At 38.9% G+C, this 19,790-nt stretch overlaps 1 protein-coding gene across 2 annotated transcripts in view; it reads right to left on the reverse strand.

The window, feature by feature from the left end:
- Positions 1 to 19,790, reverse strand: part of MBP (myelin basic protein) — a 110,892-nt gene that overhangs the window by 43,286 nt on the left and 47,816 nt on the right. For both annotated transcript variants that reach the window (XM_061448935.1, XM_061448934.1), the window contains exon 3: positions 11,155 to 11,245. In XM_061448935.1, coding sequence (XP_061304919.1) covers positions 11,155 to 11,245 — 91 coding nt within the window. The remainder of the gene's footprint in view (positions 1 to 11,154; positions 11,246 to 19,790) is intronic.

Raw genomic sequence — 19,790 nt, forward strand, 5'->3', positions numbered from 1 at the left:
ATTGGTACAGGTGTGACATTTCAGCTCTCTGTCCAGAACAGAAATGGTATGCAGAGAAGATGCTAATGAAGCACCCATCTACACAGAATAATTGTGGTATTGTGATTCTGATACAGAGTTTTCCCAAGCAGAACAGGCTTTAACATAAAATTGCAGTTTTATCTGCAAAAACTACAGCAATTTGGCTCTTGTTAGAGAGCAACAAAATGCTTGGTGCAAAAGTAGTCTGACTGAAAGTACTTACTTTGAGAAACAGTAATGAGATGTAATGGGTGCAGAGCAACTTTGTTACAGTATTCCCATTCTGTTTATAGATCAATAGTCCTCAATCAGGTACTTTTGCAGTATGAAGAGTAACTGAAATAATGCTAGAAATGAGTCTGTATTTGGATTATGGTACTTCAATAATAGAGGAAAAACCTCATATGCTCCATGAAAAATAATAAGAACAGTTAAAAAGGAAAAATAAAATCCCAAGCACATAAGCATTTAAAAGTCTCACCTCCTGGACTTCTCAATTCCAGAAAATCCTGTTAATTAGATTCAATCCCACTTATCACTTCAACTCACATACTAAAATCAGGCCACATAATACAAGTTACTACAGTCAGGTGAGCGCTGATTCTGGAACAGAAGCCAGATTTATTGTTGCTGGCATATGGAAGCAGAGGTTAACAGTTCTCTGCTGGAGCCCAGAACAGAATTCATTACGGAAAAAGGGGAAATCAGTTATTTTTCCCAATCTTCTGACTCTCACCTTAAACCCAGACCCACCAAAATATCAATGTCAAAATCTGGATAGTGTTTCAAAGTGTAGTGTAAAAGCACATTACTAATTCTGCTGAAACCTAAGAAAGTTCCTCTATTAGTTCCATTTATCATTGTCACTTTGTAGACTGTGCAGTTCACACTGATGTTGCCCAGGCACTTATCCCTTACAGCAAGGGCAGAGTAATTTGGTGGACAAAGAAGAAGAAAGCTTTAATTTTTCAGGGGTCTTGGCATTTTTTGATTGAGGGTTTTCTTTCAGCATGGATCTTGAAACAAATTTGCTTTCAGGTCTTTGTAACAGATTTATGTATTTTGAAATGGAACAGCAAAATTATTTAAGAAATTTTGGCACATAAACTGAAATAAGTAAACTTTCAGAATTTATATTTAATGCCAAGTAAGAGATTCAGACTGAAATTAGGCTTGTTGTATAACAGGCATCCACACAGCTTCAGTTTTCCATTTCATCCTATTTTGTAATAGATTTCCTGTGTTGACAAATGCAGAGGATACTACAGCTATAAAATCTGCAGACCAAACAAGAGCTTCTTGTGGTCATTTTAAAGGATGCCCAGTTTATATACAAGACTGAAGATAACACACAAAACAGGGGCAAGAAAGAAAGTTAGAAGTTCAGAGAATTCCACCACTGATCTGGCAAAGTCCTGTTCATGCCATAACCTTACCTTACAAAAATGAAATATTACAACATTTTAGACGTGATCAATAGGTGGAGCAAAAGGAGGCAAAAACATACGTCTAGAACTAATCCTGCCTGAAAAGGTTTTGCAAACAGTTTGCTCTGCTCATGACAGTGAATGTCAGAACTGTGTTTTGCATTTAAAACTTAGCCCTTCAGCTCAGGGATAAAATTCTCTACCTCTCCATTTGATTCTGCATTGCAAGACATCTACAGACAAGAAAATGGAAATGCTTCAGACAGTTTCTGCCTGAAGCTGCCTCAGTGGCGTGTGGGATGCCTGATGCAAAAGATAGCTTCCTCAAGCCTGTGAGCTGAGCCAAGGACTTCCTGTACCACAGACCTAAGATCAGCATCTTTCTTGATAGAAAACTTGGGCATCACATAGGTCTGTTAAAATCAGTAGAGCTACTGTGCTCTAGTAGGAGGTCCTGTGTAGATAAATCTAGGCAAGTAGAGTCACCACATCCTGATAAACATTCAGGGAAGGCCACTTATTTCAAGGAAGGAATACTTAAGTGTTACGTATATATTTTAGAGGTATCAATATTTTCATCTTGTCTCCACTGAGTTTAGTAAAACCCAGTCTATTTACGGTAAGGCTGCGTGGAGGCTTAGTTAAGGGTCTAAAACCCACCACTTTTGTTTCAAGAGTGTAGTCAATCACTTTTCCACAAGAAAAGGTTCAAAAGAAAAACCTATTATAGATCTTCCAGAACAGAAATCAGAACTCTTGTGAATTTCTTTTATCTGTAGCCCATTTCTATTGAGATAAACAGAGATTTGGAAGTATTTTTGCAACAACATCCATAGATGTGTTTGTTTAAACACAGAGTTAAACCTTTAAAATGATTTCTGCTGCGATCCTCCTTGTCAGCACTACCAGGGACACTGATAGCTTTCCATGGTTAATATTGCGCACAGCAGAAATTTTAAGTTGCTACAGCAAGGATCAAAAAGGAAAAAAGAAAAAAAGACATCACAGTGAATGACAGTTAATAGAAATCACTGAGACTAATTTAAAATTCCTGTTTTGATTGAGATATTTCACATCCAGTAGAAAAATGGTTCCTTCTAATTAAGTGGGAATATTAAAAAGCCTAGACAAAGCCAAGTTTTTCATTGGCAACAGGGAAGGGAACCATAGGGAAGGCTCTAAAGAGGGAGCCTGCTCTGAACAGCACTGAAAATAAAGAGCAGCATTATCATGGCTGTTCTCTGCTCCTTGCAAGGCTTGTAAGCGACTGCAGTCTTGTCACCACCAGGATGTTTTTGTACAAGTACCAGTGTGTGCACACCAATAAATACTAGTCCTTTTCACTTCTATTTTCCTCATCGAAAATAGATACCTCAGATGTGAATTTCTGCTCTGTGCCTCCTTGGTAGCACTTAAAGGGACACTGTCACACCCATAAAACTGAACTATTGCACAAGCTATGTATTTGAAGGAGTTAACCCAAACAACCGTTGGCCTTCTTGAACAAATGTGTAACAGAAAGCCATAGCTTCAAGTGTGGCTTGGATTTGCTGCATGACATGGCACTGAAGCCCTGGAGTTTCACAGAGCTCCAGGGTGCAGAGATGGGAGTGCCATGGGGAAGCTGACATGCCAAGTCCTGCAAATTTTCATTCACTCATTCAGAAGCTCTGCATTCCTTCTTGCAGCACCATTAGATTCATTTTCAGTCTTCAGGACACAGCTGCAAAAGTCATTTGTGCTGAAGCACAATTTAGATTAACTCAGCATAGAAATAAAAATATTTTGTCAGGGTCACCACCAGAGCAATGTGTGTGGTGTTTGCCATACGCTGACATTCTCTACTGTCATAATTCTTTCACGGTGCACTTAGTGCTTGGCTCTCTCCTTCCAGAGATACACCCATCACATACCAAGTCTGGTTTTATTGCAGAAGAACTGCTGCTGGACAAGAGGATGCAGTTACAAGGACTTTCTTGACACCTTTTCACGCTCTTCAGACAACAACTGGAACATAAGAAGATCCACAGCTCTTTTCATACTCCAGCCCAGCCATTTAATGCTGAAAGACAGGCTGATGGATTTTTTATTTTTAAGCTCTTTATAGTTCTGCCAAAGTAAACAGAACTACTTGGAATACTGCTGATGAATGAGGCTAAAATGGGGGCATAAGTGGGAAATACAACCAAGAAATCCAAGCCAGAATTTCTTAAGCCAATCTGATTCTGACAAGGAATTAAAATTTCACCTGATTGGTAGCATATTGGATGGTAAGCACCAATTTAATACTGACTCACTGTGTTTATGAGGGAAGGCTTTTACCTCTGTATCCCCTTTTCTTCCTGGTTTCTGTCTTCTGCATTCAGGTAAGTAAAAATCTGGGTTAGGATCTCTCTCTTATGATGTGTGCTATAAACAACTGAATGGAGACCGATAAAACAGAGGTAATTAGGTGGGTTAAACCATCAGCAAAGGGCTTCTTTTTAACCAGGATAACTGACCACTGAGGAGAATCCACTGGGTTTATACAATTCTTTCAATAGGACATTATTTCAGCTGAAATCATGCATTATGGATTTGGTCCAGGAATTACCCAAATTCCATAATTCTGATTATGCAGAAAGCCAAAGTAGGGGACTTTCACTTCTTTTTTTTTTCTTTTAAGCCACAAAAGGCTTATCAATCTCAGCTGGCATTTCTGTATTCTCCTAATAGCTTGCACTAAACCTCATTCTGGTTCTTTTCTAGCCAGCGCATTAAGAAGTGAGTCACATCATAATAAAACTTTAATGACAACATCTGTTTCAGCAAACATGACAGAAGCGTTCCTGGCCCACGGAGGACTGTTCTGCTTCTTCACTCAAACAAGACTTGAGCATTTATTCAGTCTTGGCAAAACTGGAAATAGGGCAACAGCAACAGATACTTTCCCCAAAATAAAGATCTTTCAGAAGCACTTCTAATTTAAAGATAAAACCCTGCCTTAGCCAAACTGCGTGGTACAGAAAAAATCAGTGACAACAGTAAGGACTCTGTTTCTTCTGTGCAAACAGAATATTTCCTTGGGCTGCAGCCTGCTAACAGGACAAAGATGACAAAATAAGCTGGGAAAGGAGTAACTTGTTTTCATGGCTAGCTAATTAGCCAAAGGCTAATATCACCACCCAGCAACATGTGACATTAGACCACCCTTAGCCATCCTCACTTTTACAATCAGCTACAATGTGTGCTTTGGATAACAATAGGATAGCAAATGCCTATTGTGTTTCCCCCCATCTCCCACACTGACTGACTCTTACTGATTAAACGAGGAAAAAAAAAAAAAAAAAAAATCAGCAGATCCTGTACACTGTATAGCAAGCATTAAAATAGTGAATAAGTCATTTCTTATACTGCCACTGTACTGATTAATTACAGCAAGCACAGGCCTCTAGCCCTGCCCTGCCCTGGTAAAAATGCAGCAGGCAGCACATGATCAGGCTCATGTCTATGCTAACAAATCTAGTAACAACTCCAGTCCCTATGGGAGAAGGAAAACCCAAACCTCTGTTACACACACAGCTTGCATGTGGTACAGACAAGAAAAAAAGAAAAATTATACCACATCAAACTTGTTAAAATGAAAGGAATATATAAGGAATATATAAGGAAGATATAAGTTCTTTAATGTAACGGTGGTGAGGCACTGGAATGGGTTGCCCAAGGAAGCTGTGAATGCTCCATCCCTGGCAGTGTTCAAGGCCAGGTTGGACAGAGCCTTGGGTGACATGATTTAGTGTGAGGTGTCCCTGTCCATGGCAGGGGGTTTGGAACTAGATGATCTTAAGGTCCTGTCCAACCCTAACTGTTACATGATTCTATATCAACTAGGTAGACGTCCAAGAACTACTGTTACTGTTTAAAGCACCAGAAACCTGCCAGGAAAAAAAAAAAGTTATTGCTATTGTTAAAGAAAATCCGTAAAAATGAGCCATAATCAAAGAAAACACAGAATTAACATTAAAAAAATTGCTAATATCTCTATGTCAGAAAAAGCTTCAGACCCTAAAATAACAAAAAATCCCACCAGTTGGCCAACTGCTGCCTCTGAAATCCTGTGGGTCTCAGTTCTCCAGACTTCAGCTTATCTTGTCCCTATGTAAACTACATATTGTTTGGAAAAAGCATTTTATGATAAAATACATGAAAAAGCAAAAGCTGCGAGCAGTACATCTGAGATCCAACAACTGCACAAAAAATGCCAAGCATTTTTTTTATTAAAATGTAAACCTATTCTTCCCATCTCAAAAAACTAATCCAGTCTTCTTGTCATTTTGATAAACCAGTGGTCTCTGGCTGGAAGCAGACAGGCCAAGTCTTGCAGGAAATTGGGAAAAGGAGGAGATGGTGAAGGAAAGTGGATATATGTTAATAGTTAGAAAAACAGAATCATTACTTAGCTTATCATGAAAAATTACAGGAGGCTAAATTCCCCCATTTACCTCTCATGCAAGAGGGAATAACTACACTGTGGTAATAACATTCATTTTAAGACAATTTGCTGTCTCACCAGATTCATTATTTTGTGTAAATTTGCCATTATTTTGCATTAAAGTAATAGGTTGTGTTCCACAGTCGATTGTGTTTACAAGGAGAGAAGCCTCCCAGTAAGGTCACTGAACTGCAATAACCCTCAGCTTTTAGCAAAAGCCTGACTGGACCCCATCACCTCCTGATAAAGTCATTGCGGAGCCAAAAGCTGCTAAATGCCTTCCAGCTCCTTCTTTCATATTCTGCCTCCACCCTTTTTTAAACACAAATCAAAAAGAAAAAATTGATGGAGAGTGGAATCCATATAGATGTAACACACAGTGACACATATTCCTATGTTAACTTGTGAGAGATCAACACTGACTATTATTTCAGGAGAATGGGTTCATATATCATCATTAAATCCCCAACTGAACAAAAAACCCCAAGAACTGGTATCCAATACACAGCATCCAAAAATTCCTAGGTGTGGACAATGGGACTGCAGCAACTGCAGCTACCCTTTCCTTACCATGTTAACAGAGGCCAACAGTGAGCATGACTACGTTTGTCAAACTATTACAGATGGAAATCTCATTGAGACAGTATTTCTTCAACCTGTGTGGGATTATACAACTATCCACAGGACATTCTGCGTAGCACACAGCAGCACACGTCAGCATAAGCAATGAATTGCAGGGCTGCTGTCGAATTGTGCTGAATATACAGTTTCTAGTTACATCTCTGAGCTCTGCACACAAAGATACCTCCTGATGTACCAAGTGCTGCAATTAGAAATGGCAGAATGACGGACTGATGGATGGTGCTGTGTTGTGTCACTTTGCCATACATACCTTACCTCTTGCCCAGTGAAAGAAAAGAAAAACCTCCACAATTCTGATATTTTTTCTTTCCTCTATAAGATTCACTTTCCCTTTTATACAAAAAAAAAAAAAACAAAAAACAAACCACCCCAAAAAACCCCAAAACCCAAACACAAACAAAAACCACCAAACCCAAAAAACAACAAAACCCAACACCCCACAGTACAGCTACAGCCACACAGCACATATCGCTGGAAAGCATTAAGCCATGAAGAACTGCAGCCACATGCACAGATACAATTCAGACCTGATCTACTAAATAGATCTTCCTTCTTGAGAAGATCATAACTTACTGTATCTTGAAAAGTTAGTACACTTTGATTTTGAATTGCTATCAAAAAAGGGAATATGCTTATTCAACCCTATGAGGGTGGGAAGTATCAATAAAAATCTTCATTTATCCTTTTTCCAAGTTAATGCAATATGGGACCAAACGAAGGTACAATCCTCCCAGCAGCCAGGATGACAGGAATTTTGCCACCTTGCTTGTGCCTCACAGATGTAGAGCAGTGATGGATCTAATAAACTTCTGGAAATGATCTCTGGAAGTAACACCAGCAGCCACCTCCTGATCCATTTCTTTAAACACACAGCACTTTACTCAGCAATTGTCTTCTCTCACTTGGACTGAGATGTCATTCATGATCCTTTTCTGACTACATACTGGTTGCAACAGAGACCATGTTGACTACGTGCAAGTTCAACAGAAGATTGTAGCAAGCAAGACATTCTAGTTCCACATCACAGATGCATATTCAGTATATATCAGACAACAGAACTCTGTTGGGTGTCACAAGAAAATCCTTTCAAAAGACAAACAAAACTAACTCTTGTTAATTCAGAAATTCATAGTTATAAATACCATTACTGTGCAGACTAGATTTCTCTCTCATATTGTTACCCTTCTGCTCCATTTATCCACTCTATCCTCTTGTATAAAAAGTTCATGACCTTTGAGAATTACCTCTCTGAAACACAAGGCATACCTGATTTGTTTGTTTCATAAAGCCACTGATACAACTTGCCTTCGTTGTTCGTAAGGACATTTCAGCTATACTATTTTTACTATTCAGTGTGAAAATAAACACAAATGCAAAAAGACCCTCCAGAATGGTAATTCTCAAATCCAAATCATATGAAGAAGAAAAGTAAGACATTAATGTTCACTCACCAGTGGCCCTCCACTGTAGTGGATCAGTCTTTGCTTCTATATACAAAGAATGCTGTTGGGTCTATCAGACTTGAAGGAGATATCCATACTTGGCTCCTTAGCACAATAACATTTTCTATCAGCAAGAACATGCTTGCCTCCAAAACTGTACCCAACTGATAGGGTAGTGTGCAGGCACCACACTTACTCTGGGAGCAAGTATTTTGAAAATAAAAAAATACGCTGTATTCAAACAGCACAGCTTCCTCAGGTATCTTCTGTATAACACCTCGGATACCTTCTGTGTAACAATCTCTGACAACTGCACCTATTCCATGCTGTTCACAGTACAGGAAGTTTCCTTGTCCTAAAGGATCATACTGTCACCTGGTCCAAGACAATACACTAACCTTGGAGAGGGGGGAAACCAGAGCAAAAGAAGAGATTTCTGTCTCCTCTGCTGAAGAGCCTTTGCCCTGGCAGTCCAGGCACTCCAGTGGCTCCAGGGACTGGCAGTTGCTGCCACCGGGTGGCTCAGGAAAGAGGGACAGCCAAGGCTGTCAGGGGGACCGGACCTCCCCAGGCACCCACTGCACACCCATGCACCAGGACAGAAAGAGTAGGCAGCAATCAAGGGGTGCTGCCGCCTGCTCTGAAGGGGGCTCATTGGCTACATCAGGCAGCAATAAACTTCTCTGCTGCCTGGGCTAACCTTTCTGTAGGGGGTGGCACTGTCCAGAGAAAGCTGGGGAGAGTGACCTCCGTGAAAGAGAAGACAAGAGTTCTGTGTGAACAGGGGAGGCTGTGCTGCACCAGCTCAGAGAATGAGGGCTATTTAAAATTCTTCAGAAGAGGGATCTGAGTGGAAGCTGAAGCTATAAATTAACCAAGTGCTGGTGCATTCTTGACACTCATTATAATTAGCATCAATGTGGAAAAGAAACCAAAAAGAAATGACGGACAGCTTGACATAGATTAAGCCAGAGGAAGAGTAACCGAGAAGGGTCTGCAACCTAATCATTTAAGTCACAAGAGAAAAAATAACTCGCCTATGGAAAACTGATTTCTCCCCTGAGATGGATTTAAACATCTTAAGAAATTGCCCAGAACTGCAGGGAAAGGTAGGTATTTACAACAGTGTAATTCTCAGACTTATGAAAGTTGTGTCTGCCAAAATTTTCTCCCCAACTCTCAGGGAGTCTCATGCTGAAGTAGTTTCATTTGCACCTTCAATCCACTTTGATGTCCTCACTTGAGCAGGGTGAAAAGATTACAGACTCCATTTGAACTGTATTTTCTCCTCCCCCCCCCCCCCCCCGCCTCAATTTTGATATAATCTTAAAAACAAACTTTCATTTGTAACATGTTAAAAGGGTTGATATAAGTTTGGTTTTGGAGTTGGAAAGACATTTTCCTCCTTGTGGTGCCAAGTTATCAAATGTTGATCATTGGCTTATCTTGGATAAAAAGTACAGTTCACAGATCTGGAACACGGAAATACTTAATCTGTTAGTAAATCATTAGCTTTAAAGAACAGATAGTACACTGTATGTTGACCTTAAATCGTAAAAGAATTCCTAGTGAGGATACGGAACACTGGATGGCGAGTTTAAGCCTACCAACAGTCAACTTCATGGTGTATCATTTCCATTTTTAAGTTCACAGTCCCCATATGGACCACAGGATTGACTAACCACTGGTTTAGCTCACTGGGAGATGGTGCTAGTGATCAGAATAGACATAAGGTTTAAAAGCCTTCTTTGGCCTCCCCTGTGCTGTGAGAGAGGCAGATGAAGATCTTTTTGCTTTGCTGTCTCTATCCTTCCCACTGAAAGAAAACCAGAGATCTGAGTTGAGAAAGATTAGTTTGAGATGCACATTACACAGTGCCACAGGGCTCTATAACCACTAACACTGGATCGACTGTGAGTAGCTGGTGGAGCAGATATGGAGGAAATGAGGTAATAGCTTCACCACTGAATTAATAAAGTTGAAAACGAGTTCTTAAGTCCACTTATGGATTCTTCAGACACTGGCATTCTGTGATCAGCGCTGGAAGCATTCATACCAGGAATACACACTCATATGCCAATCACACTACATTATCTCACTGAGGAAAGCCGATTTTAAACAAAACCATTTTAAATGGTCACAGAATTGTTTCCATGTAGAGTAAGAAAGACTTAATTATTCATGCTCCATTCTTTTTTGTACCTCAAAAGAAAAAATTCCTTAGTATATTAAAAAATATTTGACTCATCCGAAAGTTTTCAAGCTAGTCAGACTTAATAAAATCCACATGACTTCTGCAGATTTTGAGTTTCCACTCCAGAACATAATGGAGCTAAATATTACACCCACTGATAATCTTCCAGCCTTGCTTTCACCTCTTCTGCATTAATGCTAGACTACTGCTTTTTTATTGAAGTCCTATTAGCATAAAATCAACATAAAGTTGGAATAATAAGGTTTCCCTGTCTCTTTTCCAAATCTTAATGCAGAAGAAAAGGCAAACCAGTTTTGAGATCAAGTAATAAAACTACCAGCAAAACCTACAGGGAAAGCAGAGAGGGATTCACTGAAAACCACCAAGAGGAGCTCATCTAAAAATCTAGGCCTTGAAGTATCCTCAAAGGTCACCTAGTCTATTCTTCTGCCACAAGCTGGACTACATTACATCAGTTTAGCCAGTTACTTGTCTAATCTGTTTTTAAAGGCCTACAATAATAAATCTCCACACTTTCCAGATGATCCCACTGTTTTAATATTTCTTTTCGGATTTCCCTTCCCAGCATTTATTCAAATCTTTTTTTTGTACAAGTGAATTTAAAGAACTCACTGCTTGTTCTATCCATCGTGGACAAACAAAAGTTTATTTTCCCTCTTTCTTCATACATCTTTAATTTTGTTGAACACTTGGATTCAGCCTTTCTTCTCTGTGATAATGAACTGCAAAACTTTCTACAGATAGTATTAGTTTCAGATCTTTGGTCCCTCTGTACTTTCTACTTAGTCCTTTCCCCACCTTTTCAGGTCTCTGTGGAACTGCACAGCCCACACTCAAATGCTATACACAAACATTAAGTAGATCACAAGGATTTTGTGGGAATTTTCTTTTCTCAACTTACAGATCAGATAATGTTTTGCAGCTGAGTTAACTCACCAAATACTTCGTTATCCTCTGAAGACTGCTGCGTTAGTCTGGCTGCTTTTGGACTCTCTTTAGCTGATTCCTCCACCTTGGTTTCAGCATTCTGTAAAGCAAGCGTTGCTTCAGATTAGGTCTTTTATAGTTATCAACCAGAAATATTCTTCAAACTTCTTAAATATGCACACATTATGTTCTTCATGAATACGGAATCATTAACACAGAGGGTCCTCGTATCTTTACTACATATATGTAGTTTTACAAAATACTGAAGGAAAATACTTTCAGAGACAGAGTTGTGGGGGTTTGGTTTTTTGTGTTTTTTTGAGTCCGTTTAACTACAGGACATAAAATTGAGGGTTAGAGAAGACATCTAAGTAAGAGAAAGATCTTAAAAACCATGACAGACTTGTAAGTTTCCACCTTTCCTCCTCATATTTCATTTTCTTTCTATTGGCATCTTCCGTTGTTGACTTAGTGAACCAAGAGATCAGGAGATACTGCACAAATATTTCTCCTTGCAGAGCAAAGGTAAGTGAGCTAGAGAGAGCTTAGGAGCAACCACCTTCAAGTCTTTAACACCAACTCATGCACTTAACTGTTTAAAGCGCAGTTATCTATTTCTGAAACAAATCTGTCAGTTAGCTACCTGGTGTTAGACTGGGCCGAAAGATAATACAACAGTTTCAGCACATAAACTGACAAAAGTCAAAGCATTTCCTTCTTTAGCTAGAAAAGACTGAAGAAAATATAACCTCTGAAACACTGAATTTTTAATATTTATATTGCTAATAAAGAAAAAATAACTCATGTTTTACTTTGGTACTCAAGAGAAACGTACATGAAAGCTTTCAGCAATGCAGACAGTAAACTGCATATGCGGTCAGCTACTGAGCAATGGATATGAAGTGGCTGATGCATTAAATATTATTGGAAAGAATGGACTACAAGTTGAAGAAGGAAAAAAGACAAATGTAGTTAGTATGCCTATGTTTTTTACAGGACAGATACTGCTCTATTCAAGTAGACAGTCCTTCAGAAGGCTTTGTGTGGAATTTTGGAGAAATCACTTCTGTACAATTTAAAAAGTCTGACTTAGTTTAGAAAATGCTGCTATACAATATGTCCATCAAAACTACTGGTTCTGCCCTCAGAAACATAGCAGTATACTTCCAAACCATAAGCTGTCTCTTATTTCCCTTACTAATAACCATATATAAGAAGGCAGGTAGATTAAGTCTGTCCACCTCCCTATAGAACACAGGAGTACAAACACAGGGCATGTAAACTCAAGAGACTTTTAAGCAAGACAGCAAGCTTCGTCGGGAAAAAATGAAAGAAAAATTTAGGAAGCCTACTGGTGTCACACAGCAGCAAACAAGAATTAAAGAAAACAGAACAGGAAAGAAGGAGAAACTGTGCTTCAGAGGAACAAACACCTGCATGAGAGAAAGGATTCTGCTGTTCCTCATGCTTTTGGGTAAAAGCTGAAAATCTGTGAACTGCTGCAAGGCATCAAGAGCAGTAGCAACAAAACACTACCCAACAGATACTCAGTGGTGTCTATGAAACGAGTTGCCACTCCAAGTTCTTACTAGAGAGATATCTGCACTTCTTACTTTAAAAATACAGTTTTGGCAGTGTCAAGGAAATTAGAAAGACTGAACCATAAGAGATTTCGGTTTGAGTTAAATCACTGGGAAGAACTACACAGCAGCTGTGCTCTCTGCTCCACAGGTAAGACACAATGTTGGTGTTGACAGGTACCAGCTCCAAGACATTGACAGGAAAGTTGTGCGATATATCAACCTAAAACAAGACAGCTCATGGCTGGATGTAAATCCACTTGGCATGGCTTCTCACAAAATACAAACTTTTAAAAGATTTCTTTTGCTTTATTATTTGCACTAAAAAATTTACACGACACATTGTAACTGGCATTCCTAATATTCGTATTACCGAAAACAATACAAGAAAAATCACTGCAAAAGAACAGTCAATGGTCCAGATGTTCTAAAACTAATACTAATAATACAAATCAGCATTTTAAAAGACAAGATTTAGCCTGCTGCTTAATTATTTTTTCTAGTGCCCTAAAAAATTCTTATGCGTCTCTATCCTTTCAATAAATTAACAGAAAATGTGAAAACACATTACCCTTTCACTGCCTGAGCTGTGCCAGGAGGGATTCTTCACCTACAGTTATAAAGTGCTTATGGTTGGTTATAAAATAAAAGTGGCTTGTACATAACACAGTAAACGTAATTCTGTCTAGCTCTTACTTTCAGGCTGTGCACTCAGAGCAATTTTGGAAGTGATGCACAAAATAGGTTTATTTTATAGTATCAGTTCCCCAGAACTACAAATTACACCTGATTTTAGCAGGAAATATATATTACTTAGGCCTAAATTCACAAAACCTCTCTCTCTCTCTCCAGAAAGCATCTCCTCAACCACCACAAAAACAAGCGTTAAACTGGAACTCAAGCAGCTATGTCGCCAAGAAAATACAAGACTTGGAATGGAAAGTTGTACTCTGGGGTATCCAAGCCAGCTTTTTAACTATCTTGCCATTTTTGCATACTAGTAAGGAAGAGCTTGTTTCTTTTCCTTTAACCACAAAGCTTTTACTCAATGACTTCAGAAAAGTTAAAACTGCTCTTCAGAAAACCATCATTCAGAAGTGTTATATCTAAAAAGAGAATTAAAGAAATCCAATGTGAAGCAGAGATTTGTATTGTCTGTGCTCTCATTCCTGCCCTTTACAATTTACTCTGTTTTCTAATTATGTAGCTAGAATGTTTATCTCCATCTCAATGGCACAAATGAAAACAGACTGCAATTGCAATTTCCTTTCCCCCCACACCCCCGAAAAGTCATAGCACAGCCATTTCTCCAGCTCCTTCTCTCATTCTCATTCACTCCCTGCACTTAAGTCCTCAACATCTAGCAGAAATGGAGGGGACAGAGGGTGACAGACACACACAGGGTAAAATACTTTATTCTTCCTCTATGCTGCAGCTAGGAAATTAATATAAAAAAACCAGACACCACCTCAAAAGACAGACAAGAGTTTCTAGTGGATAAAATCAGATTTGACTGGCAATAAATGTCCATTTTGGAATAACAGGAAAAGGGTAAATTGCTGCAGGCAGCAGCAATCTTGATAATCTAAACTGTATCCATAGCAGGAGATCACGCAACACCAGATCTGGCTGAAGAACTCTGCAAAACATGCCTCACCTTCCACTTCTGCACTGACACTCACCTAAATTCTATCATGCAAGGCTACCTTTTATCTATTATTCACAACTCGTGTATGATGTTCAAGTTACAGTATAACTTCAGGACATTGCATGTTATCTCTTCTCAGATCTAACTGATCTTCCACAAGGTTCCAGGGGGAAAAAAAAATAAGAAAAATCTTTAAATCATGGATATGTGTTCCTTCAAAAATATGACAGTAACATGACTGAGAGCCATGTAAGTCTGTCAAATGCATAAACGTTTCTCTAAATACCAAATACTGCTTCAATTGGCAGGACAGGCTGTAAGTCATACTTAACAATAACCATTTCCTTTTCACTTCCGTATTCTGCATCTGCAAATTAAGCACCTACAATGCTGTTTTCATGAAAACTGGAGATGTTCCTTGCTATTTTCTTCTCATAGACCTCCATCAGCTTCAAAGTTTTTATCTCTTGTTCACTGTAAGGAATTTTACACACACAGCTTAACTCAAACAGATGAGATGCTGTGAACAACCCTTATTAGCAGCAACAATTCATGCAATGGCAGTCAACCCTCTTTGGATGAGCAGGTACCTCTTGTACCTGCATTACTTTGTTCAAACATCTTTCTAAACTCACTTGTTAATTCTTCTTAACTGGAGATTTTCCAAGCCTATTAATACAGAAACCCATACACATACTAGCAAGCACCAGGCTTCTTGCACAGAACATAAATGGCGAATTTTAACAATGCCATACTGGCTAATTCCTACTCCCAGGCAAGACTATTACCATCATTCAGAACAGGGTTATGCCAGACTGAAACTGGGCTCATGTTATCTCTACAGCTTCAAGCTCTTGAAAATGCTATGTTAGTTCATTCTTTCATTCCCATCAGTTATGAAAAGGATTCAATTTTTCCCATCAATTTTCAGACAAATAAAATAACTTTTAAATAGCAAGCTAATCGCAATCATTATATCTGTTTTTCAGGTATACCTCACATTCTCAGTTTAATTTTCACTTACACAGATTCAGCTTCTAAAACGCAACACTCAAAATATCATCCACTCCATAACTTCTATATAGAGTAATTATTATGTTCCTGTGCATGTGTCAAAATTTTACTTAAGGCAAAAGAATGGCTAAAAAAAATAAATGATAGAGTGATGGAAAGAGAGAGGCCTGGAGTTTTCCAAGGATAGTTTTCTGCTCCTCTCAGCATCAATGGTACAGTTGCTGCTAATGTCACTGACAGATAATTTCAAAAGAAGTTTCAAACAAAAGGATCTCATCACTAACCCCCAAGGCAAGCAAAGGTCCTTTGAAAAATGGTTGCGATGCCTCAAACATAATATCCAGGTCTTTGAAGAAAAGCATTCAATCTATTTTAAAACCTTAAGACACTGAGGAATTGCAGTAAAAAAACACTGAATTCCAACTCAAAAATTTGCTACATTCCCCATTATAAGTTCCACACTATTTTGTTACATACTTCCCTCCATTTATGAAGGGCACTTTAAAACTGTTCTTGTTTGTGGAGAAGTTCTTAAATACTGGGTTAATACACAGGACATCTTGCCTTTATAGCAATTCTGTTTCATTTTGAGAAAAGATTTCTGACCACAGTGGGGTTTACGTGTTTTATAACTGAACCAAAATATCTTCAGCTCAGAACATAACACAAAGACAACCAATGGTTCCAGCATATGCCACTAATCAGCTTTTACTAGTCCATAACTTACTCTCACAATGCTGAGGAGGGAGGTTCAAGCATTCAACAGGTAGGAAACAAGTGATTATGTTACTGTGTCCATACCACTGGCAGAGGTTAATTGTATTTGGGAGCAAGGTGCCAAAATGACAGAGTTCATTTGGGAAACAAAACAAAATAAAAACCAGGACAGACAACCATGTGTAAGAATCAAGAATCATGAACTGAAAAAAAACCCAAACAAATCAACAAACCCAAATTCATGTACCCTATACACAGGGGCAGAGGGAGAGGAAGAGCCATGTGAGTGAGGAGTTATCTGCAGGTACTCTTAGGACACTGCCAGAATCTTGAATTCTCATAAAACAGCAAGGAATTTGCAAAACAAGACACAAAAATATGCTGCAGGTCAACATTTTCAACTTGAAGCTAGAATCCTGCCATGTGTTGTTCACTCTGTTCACATTAATCCTGAAACTGTACACAAGAAACCTGAATATGAATCACATAAAATTCAGACAAGTATGGACAGAGCCATGACTTGCTATTTCCTCTACCAATCCCACCCTACAGAGCACAGCAACCACCATATCAGCTGTACAAAGCAGGGCAGCGGCACACACAATACAAATCTGTGAAGATCAATGTAAGGATCTAAAATCGCACTTGGGAACACAGTGAGTTTTGACAGCCTCCAGAACACCTGACCTGAAACTAATGTTATTAAAGCACATGTGCTCCCTCCTTTAAACCCAGACAGCTCTTCTATAGTGTCACTGCAAACAGCATCTGGCAGGCATACTGTTGGATGCAACTCTTGTCCTCATGAATCGAACAGGAACTGTGACAACACTTGATGAGCGAAACCAAATATAGTCACTTTGGACATCAACATCAAATCTCTTTTACAAAAGGTGTGGAAATAGATTTTCAGCATAACCTGAAGAGTGATAGCTATCAATAGTGGTGCTTTCACAGTCTGCTCATTGCCTTTATCCTATCTAGACTGTTTGCTAATTTACTTTCCTTTGAGCACTCATTTAGCCACATGCTGAACAAGTATAAACATTTCACTTTTTTTTTCTTATTTATTTTAAGAAAAGGATATGGTTTATGTCATAAAAACAACACTGATGCTGCAGCCTTGACTCTCAGTGCATTTCCTTAAGGGCTTCATAAATAGATTGAACAACGGCAGTACCCAACCCCAGCAGACTAGCAATTTTCAAATGCATCACCTAAGGTCTTTCTGAAGGGTAATGAGTGTATTAAAGTAATCCTGCTTCCTTCTGCTAATGAAACCATGCTATATTCTAGCATACTGATAAAATCTGAAAAGAATTCATATAGATATCTGATGATATCTAAACATCTGAATACTTGATCTATGCTAAGACACAGCAGAGATGCAAAAACTAGCAACTAGTTACAGAATAATGGAACAAAGGGGGAAAATGGGGAAAAAAACAAAAACAGTGACCAATAAAAAAAGTGAAAAAATAATCCACTGGTCAGGGAGAGAGTACTGCAAGTATCCTGGACTTCTTTTAGGCAAAAATTCCTTTTCAACCTTGTACACTGAACTTCTAATATCACAGGTTTGGGTTTGTTTTGAATTAATTTAAATGAATAAAATGCAAAACACTTGCCACTGCTCAAATAACTAGAGATCCTCAGCCTTGAATTCTCCTGGGGGGGCTATACAGGACTGTCTGTGGCAGTAAACCTGTTGACTTGCCCCTTGTTGATTTTAACCATAAGAGAGGTAAATGAGATGGCAGTTCTCTATGGGGAGCACAGTGCAGTGGTACAGCATGGCACTCAGCAGCACTACAAACATGCCTCAAAGCAACACAGTGAGGATTTCTGCAGGGTGCACAGCCCCATGTGTGCACTTCTATAAAGCAGCACTGAAAAGCAAAAGAAGCAAAGGCACTGAGAGAGTACTTCAAACACTTCCCTGTGGGCAACATAGAATAGCTGGCCACAAAGGAGCATGTTTTGGAGACTTCACCATTCCAAACCATGATCTAGTGCAGAAGTTACCTGATGTCGTGATACTCAGAGGAGAGACTACAGCCCTTTCCCAGACTCCCACCAACCACTGGCTGTATGACGCTGCATCTGCCTGCTGCTTATGGAGGCTTACAAACAAACAAAATCACACAGACCCATACTCCCCTAATCCCCCCCACAAAACCCAACCAAACAAAAAAAACCCAACCAAACAAAAAAATCCCACCAAACAATGTCTAAATCTGCTTCATCACATTAAGGGATGCCTGCAGTGGCCAAGGAACAAAAAGATATTTAGTGTTGTAGAGTAAAACCCCTAAATATTCAGTTAAATATTATTTTCTTCATTCCATTACCTAGAAGGTAATGAGTAAAATATGTTATAAAATGAAAGTTACTACAGAGCATCTCAGAAATATTCACTGGAAAAATGTCATGCCTAAGAATGATACAATACCATTAGCAATAAACCAACCTCCACCTTATCAGCAACAAGACATCGTTTCTGGGCTCCCTGCTGTGAAAACCTTCTGGCTTTTGCAGTACTCCGAGTGACAGTGGACAGGTATTTTTGACAAAAACCCAACACAGCTGACATCCTGCTTCTGCAGCCAGCATTACCTTTGTTAAGAGAAAACAGGTAAGGTTTCCCTTCTCAATATAAATTGTTGACCCTGCAGGCCTGTAGAAGCAAAGTGGAACTCACGTGACTGTGTGGGCTACAAAGAGCTGAAACACAAGTGGGACAACAAAACATACAGAGAAGAGACCCAGCACCTGACATGACAGCTCTGCCCAGTTCCTCCACAGCAAACCAGACTGCAGGGAAGGCAGAATTTCACTTCTGGTATTTTATTCTTAATTCCATCACATGCAAAAATGAGTCCTTCAGCGTGCAAAATAAATACACCAGCATATATGTCTGGGCTGTTTCTATAGGTGGCTGAAAACTGACTTTTCTTAATAACAGAAGTATTTTTTTTTTAGTGCTTGCTCTATGTTAAAAGAGTACCACCAAAAAAAAAAGAAAAAAAAAAAAGGCTAAAAAGGGTAGACAACTATAAGGGACTTTCTCACCATTCTACTCCCAGTCATGCATTAGGCTAATCCAAATTCCCTTTTTGTTTAACGAGTAGGAAACACACCCTGAACGGATTGCCACTGTGCATCAAGAATGGACTTTCAACTTCCTGCATTCGATTTTCACTTGAAACTTTTTGCTCATGAGGAAACAAAGATCACAAGCTGCTATGTAAAAGCACTTTATTTCTAAAATTATATCCCTGCAACTCCCTAAAATCTACCAAAATACTTAAAGCACTTAAAAAGCAAAATTCACACTCACTTGCCAAGAATTAAAAGATTAAATTTAACACAGAGCAGTTAATTTTGGAAGATAATTTTTCCAACACACTGATTCAGAAGGAAGACCATGTTCACTTGGGAGTCTCTAGCCTTGTGAAGCGTATTTCCAGGCCAAAACTAAGAAAAATTTTACACACAAAATGCCCAATATTAAAAAATATTACATTTACCTGCAAGACCTGTAGGAAATTTTGACCACAGTGCTGACCAATGCATTTGTTTCTGTACCACGATATGAGAAAATTATCAAACTATTAGGAAATCTTGTACAAAATCGGGGGGGGGGGGGAAGATGTCTTAGTCTTTGAAAAGCAGCATCGTATTTT

The sequence above is a fragment of the Pezoporus flaviventris genome, unplaced genomic scaffold (genome assembly GCF_033815535.1).
Source record: "Pezoporus flaviventris isolate CSIRO_AGI_PZ_B2104156 unplaced genomic scaffold, CSIRO_AGI_Pfla_v1 ptg000007l, whole genome shotgun sequence".
Taxonomy (NCBI): domain Eukaryota; kingdom Metazoa; phylum Chordata; class Aves; order Psittaciformes; family Psittacidae; genus Pezoporus; species Pezoporus flaviventris.